The 12,972-nt window shown below is 43.3% G+C and overlaps 1 protein-coding gene across 6 annotated transcripts in view; it reads left to right on the top strand.

Annotated features, from left to right (window-relative positions):
• Positions 1-12,972, top strand: part of LOC106579340 (formin-like protein 1) — a 50,892-nt gene that overhangs the window by 24,111 nt on the left and 13,809 nt on the right. For 3 of the 6 annotated variants that reach the window (XM_014159175.3, XM_014159177.3, XM_014159174.3), the window contains exons 2-9: positions 4,878-4,961; positions 8,038-8,121; positions 8,337-8,410; positions 9,222-9,305; positions 9,815-9,940; positions 11,671-11,779; positions 12,078-12,154; positions 12,267-12,360. In XM_014159175.3, the coding sequence (XP_014014650.3) occupies positions 4,878-4,961; positions 8,038-8,121; positions 8,337-8,410; positions 9,222-9,305; positions 9,815-9,940; positions 11,671-11,779; positions 12,078-12,154; positions 12,267-12,360 (732 nt within the window). Of the gene's footprint in view, positions 1-4,876; positions 4,962-8,037; positions 8,122-8,336; positions 8,411-8,495; positions 8,629-9,221; positions 9,306-9,814; positions 9,941-11,670; positions 11,780-12,077; positions 12,155-12,266; positions 12,361-12,972 lie in introns of those variants that run through there. The other 3 variants (XM_014159180.3, XM_014159179.3, XM_082965827.1) reach the window with 3 other exon arrangements.

Below are 12,972 nucleotides of genomic sequence, written 5' to 3'. Positions count from 1 at the left end.
ATTATATTTGGTCAGGACGTGGCAGAGGTATATTTGTTTTGTATTATGGGGTTTTGTGTGTGGTGTAGTGGGGTGTGTTAGTTTTGGTATAGGTTCTAGGTTTGTTTTTCTATGTGTAGTTCTGGGTGCTGGACTCTCAATTGGAGGCAGGTGTTTCTAGTTGCCTCTGATTGGGAGTCCTATAAGTAGGTGTGTGTTTGTTTGGTATGTTGTGGGTAGTTATATTTTGCACTGCGTTTATTATGCCTGTAAAACTGTCACTAGTCTTTATTAGTTTTCTTGTTTTTCCTCCGTGTTCACATTCATTTAATAAATTAACATGATGAGCACTAACTCCTCTGCGTATTAGTCCACGTTCTCCGATGATGATTTCGCTATATCGTCTGACGACGAAGATTTCTGTGACAGGTATAGTACAGTGTTACTCAAAAAATTTTATAAGGGGGCCACTTTGGGTTGAGACAATCATTCAGAGGGCTGCACAGATCTTTAATTGTACTTTTTCTTCCAATATTATCAATTATCAATTGAGAGCAAATTCAGAGCAATAGAGCACATGCAATTGATTTGATGTATAGCAAATCACAAATATATATACATACACAATTGGCCCAGCGTCATCCAGGTTTGGCCAGGGTAGGCCATCATTGTAAATAAGAATTTGTTTTTAACTGACATGCCTATTTAAATAAACGTGAAATAAAATACAATCAAAAAAGTGGCTTTGAAATAGCTTGTTTGTGAAATCAGCTTACAATATTTCGGCTGAGGCCAAAAACATTATTTGACAATCTCTGTGTCTGTGAAGGCCATCTTGTTTCTCTCGAGTATCCAAGCAATGTCATATGTTGCCTCGTTTTCTCTGCAACAGTCCTAGATCTGTCTGTCATTTGTTGTTGTCCTTTGATAAGTTGTGCTATTTTGTTGTTTCTGAGGTTGCTTTGTGGTGGATATGTTTTGTCAAAGTGGGCATGGTGTGGCTGAAAATGTCGCTCACAATTTGCTCATTTAAAACAATTGACTGCCTTCTGGCAAATAAGACAAAGTGAGCTAGTCTCATTATGCAGTAGAAAAAAATACTTGTCTGTCCATTTCTCGTGGAACTTTGTGTTCTTCTTGAATCGACCGTATCCTTCTCTTAGCCACTGGAGCCACGTTAGCCACGTTAGCTCAGTTAGCTAGATGCATTTCCCCGCCGCCATCTTCCTGGTTCTCCGGAGGTTGTTTGTTCATAGCTGTCACGTTGTTCTCCAGCTCTTCCCCCTAATTTTCATTGTCAATAGATTTACGTTTCTTTTTTACAATAAATCGATCCATGTCTACCAGACCAATTTGTCGGTCGCTGTAGCTGAGCAGTTGCGTTCTATTTTGGGAAACGCTCTATTTCGGCCTTTCTGTTCAACATCTGCACTATACTTCCATCTATCTGCCGTCCCAGGATCAATAGATATATTCAATGAAGTGATTCAGGCCTGCATTAAACACATTGATTTGAATCATTGTTATTTAATAAAAATGGAAAATCGGAAAATCACAGCGAGCTGCAAAATACACTTTTCCTCAATAAAGTAATTATCAGCAAGGTCAGACCGGGGGGGGGTCAAGTGCAAGTGTTGGTTCAGGAAGGGGATTATTTAAGACACTTTTGGAAGAGGTAGGGCTTCAGGTGCTTTCAGAAGGTGGGCAGGGACTCTGCTGTCCTAGCTGATTCCACCACTGGGGTGCCAGGACAGAGAAGAGCTTTGACTTGGCTGAGCAGGAGCGGCCCTCCTCTAGAGGTGGGAGGGCCAAGAGACCAGAGGTGGCAGAACGGAGTGCTCGGGTTGGGGTGTAAGGTTTGAGCATAGTCTGAAGATAGGGTAGCGTAGTGGATGGGAGCTTCGACTGGAAGCCTGTGGAGTTTGCAGACGAGCAGGGTGACATGTGAGAACTTGGGAAGGCTGAAAACCAGGTGAGCTGCAGCCTTCTGGATAAGTTGCAGGGGTTTGATGGCACAAGCGGGGAGCCCAGCCAACATCGAGTACAGTAGTCCAGACGGGAGATGACAAATGCCTGGATTAGGACCTGCGCCGCTTCCTCTGTGAGGTAAGGTCGTACTCTATGGATGTTGTAGAGAATGAACCTGCAGCAGCGAGTCACTGCTTTGATGTTTGCAAAGAATGACAGGGTGTTGTCCAGGGTTACATCAAGATTCTTTGCACTCTGGGAGGGCGACCCTGGAGTTGCCAACCGTGATGGAGATGTCTTTGAGCTGGCAGGCCTTCCCTGGGAGGAAGAGCAGCTCTGTCTTGTTAAGCTTGAGGTGGTGAGCTGACATCCAAATTGAGATATCTGCCAGGCACGCAGAGATGCGTGTTGCCACTAGGGGAAGGAGAACAATTGTTGAGTGTCATTCGCATGGCAATGATAGGAGACCGTGTGAGGATATGGCAGAGCCAAGTGACTTGGTGTATAGAGAGAAGAGGAGAGGGCCTAGAACAGAGCCCTGGGGGACACCAGTAGTGAGAGTATATGGTGCAGACACAGATCCTCTCCACGTCACCTGGTAGGAGCGGCCTGCCAGGTAGCATGCAATCCAAGACTGTGCAGAGCCTGAGACGCCCAGCCATGAGAGGGTGGAGAGGAGGATCTGATGGTTCATGGTGTTAAAGGCAGCAGATAAATCTAGGAGGATGAGAACAGAGGAGAGAGAGTCAGCCTTAGCCGTGTGGAGTGCCTCCGTGACACAAAGAAGAGCAGTCTCGGTTAAATTACCCATCTTGAAGCCTGACTGGTTAGTGTCAAGAAGATCGTTCTGAGAGAGATGACGAGAGAGTTGATCAGAGACAGCATGCTTAAGTGTTTTGGAATTAAAAGAAAGAAGGGATACAGGTCTATAGTCTGACGTCAGATGAGTCGAGTGTTAGTTTCTTGAGGAGGGGAGCAACTCTGACCATTTTGAAGTCAGAGGGGACGCAACCAGTGATCAGGGATGAGTTGATGATGGAAGTTGTTGATGGTCTGGAGGGAGTTGATGATGGTCTGGAGAAGGGAGGAGGGGATGGGGTCGAATGGGCAGGTTGTCGAGCGGCCAGACCTCACTAGACCTCACTAGTTACATGATTTTATCTAGAGAGAGTTCTGTATGAGTGGGACCAGTGAACTCAATTTGCTGAGTGAACGTAGTCAAAGTCCTCCACAGAGAGGTAGGAGGAGTGAAGGATTAAGGAGGGAAGAGAAGGTGGAAAAGAGTTTCCTATGGTTAGAGGCAGAAGCTTGAAATTTAGAGAGATAGAACGTTGCTTTAGTAACAGATACAGAGGAAGAGAAGGTAGAGATGAGGGAGTGAAAGGATGATAGGTCATCTGGAAGTTTTATTTTAATCTTTTTTTGCTCAGCTCCCCGCAGCCCTGTTCTGTTAGCTCGCCATGGAACAGGAGAGGAGGGGGACCCGGCCGGGAGGAAAGGGGACAGTGCAAGTCATAAAATACGGAAAGAGAGCAGAGTATGGTCGAAGAGGCAGAATCAGGAGACGAGTGAGAAGGATTTAGCAGAAGGGAGAGATGATAGGATAGCAGAAGAGAGAGCAGTAGGGGAGAAAGTGAAGACTGCGACAGCACATGACCATTTGGGTAGGGGCTGAGTGGCTAGAGTTGGAGGAAAGGGAGACAGAAAAGGAAACAAAGTAGTGATCAGAGACCTGAAAGGGGGGTTGCAGTGAGATTAGTAGGCAAACAGCCTCTAGTAAAGATGAGGTCAAGCATATTGACTGCCTTGTGAGTTGGAGGGGATTGGGAAAGGGTGAGGTCAAAAGAGGCAAGGAGGGGAAAGGCAAATGTTGAGAGGTTGAAGTCGCCAAGTATGAAAAGCGGTGAGCCATCGTCAGGAACTGAGTTCATCAAGGTGTTAAGCTCATTGAGGAACTCTCCAAGGGCACTTGATGCGCGATCGATGACAACAATGCAAAGCTTGAGTGGACAAGTGACAGTAACAGCATGGAATTCAAATGAGGAAATGGACAGGTGAGAGAGGGAGTAAAGAGAACATTTCTAGTTAGGAGAAACGAGAGACATAAGAGAGTGGTGTGGAGCCTTCCTCTCTTTCTTTCCTCGAACAACTCCACAGAACAACTCGGCAGAACCGTCTTTGTTTCGGCTACAGTCTTAGTTTTGCCGACGAGGCCGCCACTGGCACGACCGCCGCTTACAGCTGCTGCTGAGAAACCAGGGGAGACTGAAGTACTAACACTAATTGCCTAGCAGAGGTGAAGAAACCACTCCCCCTCAAATACAGCCACAAAACAAGTTACAAAATGCCCTGCCCCTTGATTCTGGTTGATATGTCAACAATCATTTCTATGTTATGAGCAGTCATTAGTTCATATATCAACTAGGCTACTGGGAAGACAGGCAGCACTTGGCCCCAGTAGATGGCCCCAGCTACTAAAAACACAGTAGTAGACAACAGATAAAGACAAAAATGATACTTATCACCCCTGGAGATATCAGGAGTCCTCTAGCTATAGAATGAAGTCACCAGATCTCAACCCAAATGAACACTTATGGGAGATTCTGAAGCTGCGCCTGAAACTTTTATTTTGGCAATCAGTTACCTGTATATCTGCAGCATATCTGCAGGCTAAATGCCACCCAGAAATGTGTTTCTAGTTTTCAGTCGCAACAAGAGAAGGTGATAAGATAGGCTCATCACATGATGTTTTGAAGCACATCAAGTCAACTCATCACAATTGCTCCGATGGAACCTGTTGCGACAAAACATAATTTGCCATCATTGTTTCTCAAAGTTCATCTTTTGATCGGCACCATATATAGTACAACTTTTTTCTGACGTATGAATCATCTCTCTCTCTCTCGCTCTTTGTTTTTTTTTCTCCGTAGAACTCCATGAATCTGCCTCCAGACAAGGTGAAGATCCTGTGTCAGTATGACAACGAGAAGAAGTGGGAACTGGTCTGTGATCAGGTGGGACCTCAACTCCACTGCACCATACAACACGACTGTACTGTGTCAATAACGTTACAGTAACAGGATGTAATCATAGTTCCTAGAGGAACTTCAGAGCAGTGGTTTGTAATTTTTTTATTGAAAATTACTCCGCTAAAAGTGAAAGTCATCCAGTCAAATATTACTTGAGTAGACGTCTAAAAGTATTTGATTTTAAGTAAATGTAAATGTTAAAATATACTTAAGTATCAAATGTATAAATTATTTTCAAATTCCTTATACAGTGCCTTGCGAAAGTATTCGGCCCCCTTGAACTTTTCTACCTTTTGCCACATTTCAGGCTTCAAACATAAAGATATAAAACTGTAATTTTTTGTGAAGAATCAACAACAAGTGGGACACAATTATGAAGTGGAACGAAATTTATTGGATATTTCAAACTTTTTTAACAAATAAAAAACTGAAAAATTGGCCGTGCAAAATTATTCAGCCCCTTTTCTTTCAGTGCAGCAAACTCTCTCCAGAAGTTCAGTGAGGATCTCTGAATGATCCAATGTTGACCAAAATGACTAATGATGATAAATAGAATCCACCTGTGTGTAATCAAGTCTCTGTATAAATGCACCTGCTCTATGATAGTCTCAGAGGTCCGTTTAAAGCGCAGAGAGCATCATGAAGAACAAGGAACACACCAGGCAGGTCCGAGATACTGTTGTGGAGAAGTTTAAAGCCGGATTTGGATACAAAAAGATTTCCCAAGCTTTAAACATCCCAAGGAGCACTGTGCAAGCGATAATATTGAAATGGAAGGAGTATCAGACCACTGCAAATCTACGAAGACCCGGCCGTCCCTCTAAACTTTCAGCTCATACAAGGAGAAGACTGATCAGAGATGCAGCCAAGAGGCCCATGATCACTCTGGATGAACTGCAGAGATCTACAGCTGAGGTGGGAGACTCTGTCCATAGGACAACAATCAGTCGTATACTGCACAAATCTGGCCTTTATGGAAGAGTGGCAAGAAGAAAGCCATTTCTTAAAGATATCCATAAAAAGTGTCGTTTAAAGTTTGCCACTAGCCTCCTGGGAGACACACCAAACATGTGGAAGAAGGTGCTCTGGTCAGATGAAACCAAAATCGAACTTTTTGGCAACAATGCAAAACGTTATGTTTGGCATAAAAGCAACACAGCTCATCACGCTGAACACACCATCCCCACTGTCAAACATGGTGGTGGCAGCATCATGGTTTGGGCCTGCTTTTCTTCAGCAGGGGCAGGGAAGATGGTTCAAATTGATGGGAAGATGGATGGAGCCAAATACAGGACCATTCTGGAAGAAAACCTGATAGTCTGCAAAAGACCTGAGACTGGGACGGAGATTTGTCTTCCAACAAGACAATGATCCAAAACATAAAGCAAAATCTACAATGGAATGGTTCACAAATAAACATATCCAGGTGTTAGAATGGCCAAGTCAAAGTCCAGACCTGAATCCAATCGAGAATCTGTGGAAAGAACTGAAAACTGCTGTTCACAAACGCTCTCCATCCAACCTCACTGAGCTTGAGCTATTTTGCAAGGAGGAATGGGCAAAAATGTCAGTCTCTCGATGTGCAAAACTGATAGAGACATACCCAAGCGACTTACAGCTGTAATCACAACTTAAGGGGGCTGAATAATTTTGCACGCCCAATTTTTCAGTTTTTTATTTGTTAAAAAAGTTTGAAATATCCAATAAATTTCGTTCCACTTCATGATTGTGTCCCACTTGTTGTTGATTCTTCACAAAAAATTTACAGTTTTATATCTTTATGTTTGAAGCCTGAAATGTGGCAAAAGGTCAAAGTTCAAGGGGGCCGAATACTTTCGCAAGGCACTGTATATAGCAAACAAGATGGCACTGTTTTTTCATTTATGGATATCCAGTGCACACTCCAACATAATTTACAAACAAAGCATTTGTGTTTAGCGAGTCCACCAGATCAGAGGCAGCAGGGATGACCAGGGATGTTCTCTTGATAAATGCGTGAATTTGACAATTTTCCTGTCCAGCTAAGCATTTAAAATGTAACAAGTACCTTTTGGTGTTAGGGAAAATATATGGAGTGAAACGTACAGTAGATTATTTTCTTTAGGATTGTAGAGAAGTAAAAGTAAAAGTAGTCAAAAATATAAATAGTAAAGTACAGATAACCCAAAAAACGACTTAAATAGTACTTAAATGTATTTTTACTTAAGTACTTTACACCACTGCTTCAGAGTGAGGTTACATGATAACCATGACATTTCTTTAGAGAATACTACGTTGTAATGGTTGAATCCCTGATTTGCAGACCTTCGTATAGTAGAATTGAGTTTTTCGTGTTTGTTTTTGTCAGTGTGTCCTTGTTTCTAGGAAAGCACCTCATTGACACACTAACACAATGAGAGTGGTTGTTCACACACACATACATACACACACACACACACAATGTGTCCTGCTGGCAACCTCATCAATATTGTAGGTTGCTGTGGAAACCATGAGGAGGCAATAACTTCCTGAGGCTCGGAGGGGAGTGACATACAGGACACCTGTCACTGTTACCGTCACCGCAGCACAGACCTGCAATGGTTCAATGTTGTCCCTTCTCTTATTTTAGCAGAGTTAAAGCCATTGTTATCAAAGGCCCTCTGCCTCAACTCTGACCTGGCATCGATTGATAGATTGGCATCCCGACATGCATGTGTACATGTCCCAACATTGGTTTAGCCTCATCAGCGGATATATCATTGGTTATGTTTGCATAAATTAAGCAGTGTCATCATTAAGGCTGTGAAGACTGTTGAGTTTTGCCCTCTGGTCCCTTTCTCCCATAGTGCACCCATGCAATCAACATAATTAGATACACTCTACCATCTCTCTCTCTCTCTGTCTCTCTTTGTCTCTCTCTCTCTGTCTCTCTTTGTCTCTGTCTCTCTCTGTCTCTCTTTGTCTCTCTCTCTATCACTCTCTCTGTCTCTTTCTATCTCGCTCGCTCGCTCGCTCGCTCGCTCTCTCTCTGTCTCTGTCTCACTCTGTCTGTCTGTCTGTCTGTCTGTTCTTCTTCCTACAGGAACGGTTCCAAGTGAAGAATCCACCCTCTGCTTACTTGCTGAAGCTCAGAAGTTATCTTGACCAGGGAGGGGTTAGTCGTAAGGTACTGTACCATTACAGTCCTGTACCAGGCCCATCTGGGCTATGGCTATTTTCAAAAACATAATTCCTGGAATTAATCACTGGTATCCAATGAATTTGCAAAAGCTATGTTTAAAAAAAACTGGTTTCATCCATAGCTACGTAGGTCACTGCTTGTTTAGTTCACTATACACCATCAAACATTTCTCCACAACGATAACGACCTTGTTATGACAGTTCAAGAGGCGTGTCCAGGAGTCCACACAGGTCTTGAGAGAGCTGGAAATTTCCCTGAGGACCAATCATATTGGGTGAGACCTGCCCCCTTTACCCAACTTTTCCACTTACTCAAATCTATTGGTTGTTTTTATATATTGTTTACTCTTATTTTACCAGGTAATTTGACTGTGAACACATTGTCATCTACAGCAATGACCTGGGGAATAGTTACAGGGGAGAGGAGGTGGGATGAATTAGCTCATTGATAATTATAAAAGCGCTATAAAGGAATCCTATAAAAGAGCATTGGGTGAGTGCACTGAAATACAATACAATGATTTGATACTCATATGCAAACCATAAGATGCTGGATTTAGGCTTGCAGGGTCTAGCTTCAGGGTTAGATGCTATTTGGCAGCTCCAGTCAGATGTAAGTGCTTTTGTAAACTATGCACCACAGTTGCTTGTTGTAAAGTGTGGGAATGAAGTCGTAGTGTTGGTGAGATTCTTTCAGCGTTTCGTCGAGTGAAATTGATGTTTTAATGCTGTGGTTACTGTCACTTGGATAAACCAAAATTCCAGATGTTTACTTATTTATTTTTTGTGATATTTCGTGTTTTTTTTATTTTCATTCAGCACAAAAAATGTACAATGCCATACACAACAAACACAGTCTACACCACACAATGTAACACAGTACGCTGCAGCCCATGATGAACAAAACAAATCAGTTGTGAACTTGTGAATACTGTTGTTATGCTTGATTGTTGTAAATTGATGTTGTGTTCAAGTATCACAGTACAGTATGTACTTAATTGTTAATCGTTTTAAGGTGTGCCAATTGGGTCTTATTATCCTTTCCCCCTCCTGTTTCCCATCCTATCCTGTTCCCCTTCACTCCAGCTGGGCTCAGGAGTTCCTCAGTGAGGAGAACCGGGGCCTGGACTTCCTGGTTGACTATATGTCCTTCGCCCAATGTGCCGTCACGTGAGTACCAGTCCTTGTATGGATAAGACAATCTGAGAGGAAAAGGCAAGGTTTTGACCTTGAGTGTCCATCTTGATGTGGTTCTTTATGGGGGCTCTGGGTCTTTCCTTCTTTTTTCGGGGGACACTTTAGTAGTGAAAAATATCAGAGGGCTTTAGATGGAACATTTAACATAACTTGAATATTCCATATTGATAATATTGTTTCACCTATACCATTCATGTCCAAATTTCTTCTACAGATATAGGATCTTAATTTGACCTATATTGTCACAGCAAAATAATCCTGCAGCAACAGAATTTTAATGTTTAGTCCATAATGTTGCTTGATCGGTGGTTAAGCTATTGCATGGCCAAATGTTGGCTACATTAAAAGTGCAATACTGCTAATATAACTGTGTGTTAGTGTGGGTTTTCAGTGAATGCATGTAAATCACAAAGTTAATCTGCATTTCCTGCAACAAAAAAGTTATCAAATTAAGATCCTACATCTGTACTTTGGATCCTCAGCTATGACATGGACAGTTTGGACAACGGGACAGCCACACTGGACAAATCTGTGAAGGACTTGACGAGGAGTGCCGGTAACTCTCCAATCCATAGTGCTTCTAAAGCTGCTCGTTCCCTTACTGTGAGGTGAGTGTCACCAGGAACTGGAGAGAATTATGGTGCCGCAATGAGTGCATAAAAGTCTGTCTGTTGGATGGGACTGAGGTTGGACTACACTTGTAGTACTTGCACCCTAGATTCATGGGCGTTACTTGTAAGGAAAGAACCATGACTCCCAGTCCTCCGGTACCCATACACAGACACACACTGTGACACACACACACACACACAACGTGCACACTGCCCCTAACCCCCATGGGAGTTGATGTGTCTGTAGATTGATCTCTGTGGATGTCTGTGATTGACGTTACTGCATGGTTGAATCAACTCAGCGGGTGTCAGGGTGACACACAAACACACACACACACACACGCTTTTATAACAACATTACAGTATCATGGGATACAGAGGCAGGCCAGGCACTGTGATATAAAACAGGTCTGACAGATTCATTGGATCAGATTCAGGGGATATGGTCCACTCTCTGTATATCTATGTTTCTCTGTCCCACCAACCATTTCACGCTACTGTGGACTGTGTTGTAATCATCCTATAGATAGATTACATCTCATTCAAATTATAGGGTGGTGTCCCTGTTGAAATGTTTAATAAAAACACGTGGTCCATGGGCATTGACAACCTGATACACTTTGATGTAAATTACATTATAGCACGGTTCAATGACATTCCTTGCCATGGAACAAATCAAACCTGGGACAATGTTCCTTGTGTGTTTCGAATTCCCGGAACGAGTGTGATCTGCTTGAAAATGTTCTCAAATTTCCCGGAACGTTTCTGGTTGGCCGTACCCATGTGAGAATCTGGTACAGCTGGTACTGCTAACCACATACTGTAGCTTAACCTGTAGCATCAAGTTGGACTAGTCTGTCCCAAGCTTTCATACACACACACACACACACACACACACACACACACACACACACACACACACACACACACCTCTATCCTCTGTACTCTTTTTCATCTGGAGGAGCCACATTCTTGTCACACCAACGGTTTTGTAGGGTAAACGTTGGAAGCAGCCTTCCTCCCTCTCAGCATTCTCATCTATGTTGTAAATATGGAATAGACGGGAATGTGAGCAATGTCTGCAAAACCCTCAGACATTCCACCTGCCAACAGACATCTGAGAGGGTTCATTTTGTGGCCCTGTCTGCCTGTCATTGATGCATCCAAGAGGGGTGTGTGAGAACGTTTCTCGTTCATCGCCTCTGTACTCTTCTCTTTCTACCTGTTTTTTCTCTGTTTCTCTCAAAACATTTTGTCCCTCTTTTGCTAGTGTCTATTATATTTGTTTTCCCCTCCTTTCCATCACTCAGATGTCATTTAACCAAAATATTTCAAAGTGAATATTAACATGACTATTGACATGTGGATGTGGCAATGAAAGCTTCATTGCTTCATTCTTTGATTGCATCATCTTAGACAAAATGGAGTCCCATTCAGCCTTAAAACACATGACGTTGTGGGCACAGGGCTTATTTGATCTCTTTTGAAATATATACACATTATAAACGTGCACAGATTACACATAGGGTTGGGATTTTATAGTTATTAACTTCGAGGGCTTTGATGGAGGTGTGTCACTACAACCATGATGTTATGTAATAACCTCTTTATGTAATAACCTCTTTATGTAATAACCTCTTTTTATCCAATAACCTTGTGTTATTACTAATGCAGCGTTATGCATTAGTAATAACATGTCAGTAACAGCTACGTTTCTCACCGGGCAGATTCAACGCTCTCCACAGCAGGAAAGCGATGAGGAACTCACGCCTCGTCAGTCAGAAAGATGACGTTCACCTCTGCATCATGTGCCTCCGTGCAATCATGAACTACCAGGTACAATTCAACCTATAACACTTAGCCAGGCAGGCCTGTCCACCTTCATCTCTACTGTTAAAACAGAGTGACTCAATAGCATTAGCTAGGAGAAGTAACATTTATTTCAGCGTCATGGCTTGGTTGTTTTACACACCAATAACTTCATGTCTCCCGCCTACGCTGTAAATTCACTGTCCATCAAAAAAAGCGACAGTTGACAGACTTTGCGTCAGTATGGATCAAGTCCACACTGCAGTGTATGAAATACGACTGAAGATGGCGAGAACTGACAACTGTGTGTACGTGTGTGTTTTAGTCTGGGTTTAACCTGGTGATGACCCACCCGTGTTGTGTGAACGAGATCACCCTCAGCCTCAACAACAGGAACCCCAGGTGAGGACCACTGTTGTGTGTGTGTGTGTGTGTGTGTGTGTGTGTGTGTGTGTGTGTGTGTGTGTGTGTGTGTGTGTGTGTGTGTGTGGTGTGTAACACTTGTACCCCTCAGGACCAAAGCTCTGGTGCTGGAGCTGCTGGCTGCTGTATGTCTAGTGAGGGGCGGTCATGACATCATCCTCTCCGCTTTTGACAACTTCAAAGAGGTAAGAGGGGTATCCATGGAGACAGTCTTTTCACCAACGCTTCCTGTCAAGCCCTACACCCCTCTGAAGTCTCCCATCTTCATATTGCATGTCATACAGCAGAAGTATTCAACTCTGACCCTACGAGGTCAAGAGCCTGCTGGTTTTTGGTTCTACCTGATAATTAATTGCACCCACCTGTCTAAATCAGTCCCTGATTAGAGCGGAACAATGAAAAAATGCAGTGGAACTGGCTTTGAGGTCCAGAGTTGAGTTTGCGGGTCATAGAGGCTCCCAGTTTCCCAAATCTCCCATTGACATCAACACACAATTTACGCAAAGCTTACATGACTTACATGCAGAGATCTGAAAAAACTCAGGATGTGGCCATCAGTCGTCTTGATTTCCTTGTGAAAACTGCACATGCCAAATCAACCTATTCAACCCCCATCCAAAGATATCACCCAATGACCCCCTTGGCAGCTGTCATGACAGTTGTCCACTATAAGCAGGAGGGGGTGAAGGTGCCGGAGGGGGTGGGGGCACAAAAAGTCTTAACAGTTGTTGGCGACGTGACAGCTAAACCTTTCCTTGGACTTCTCCCCACTGTCTGTCAAGGGAGCAACTGTTGCC

This window comes from Salmo salar, chromosome 19, assembly GCF_965601325.2.
Source record: "Salmo salar chromosome 19, fSalSal1, whole genome shotgun sequence".
NCBI lineage: Eukaryota > Metazoa > Chordata > Actinopteri > Salmoniformes > Salmonidae > Salmo > Salmo salar.
The sequence above is the reverse complement of the archived record's forward strand: the minus strand, read 5'-3'. Positions and strand labels throughout refer to the sequence as shown.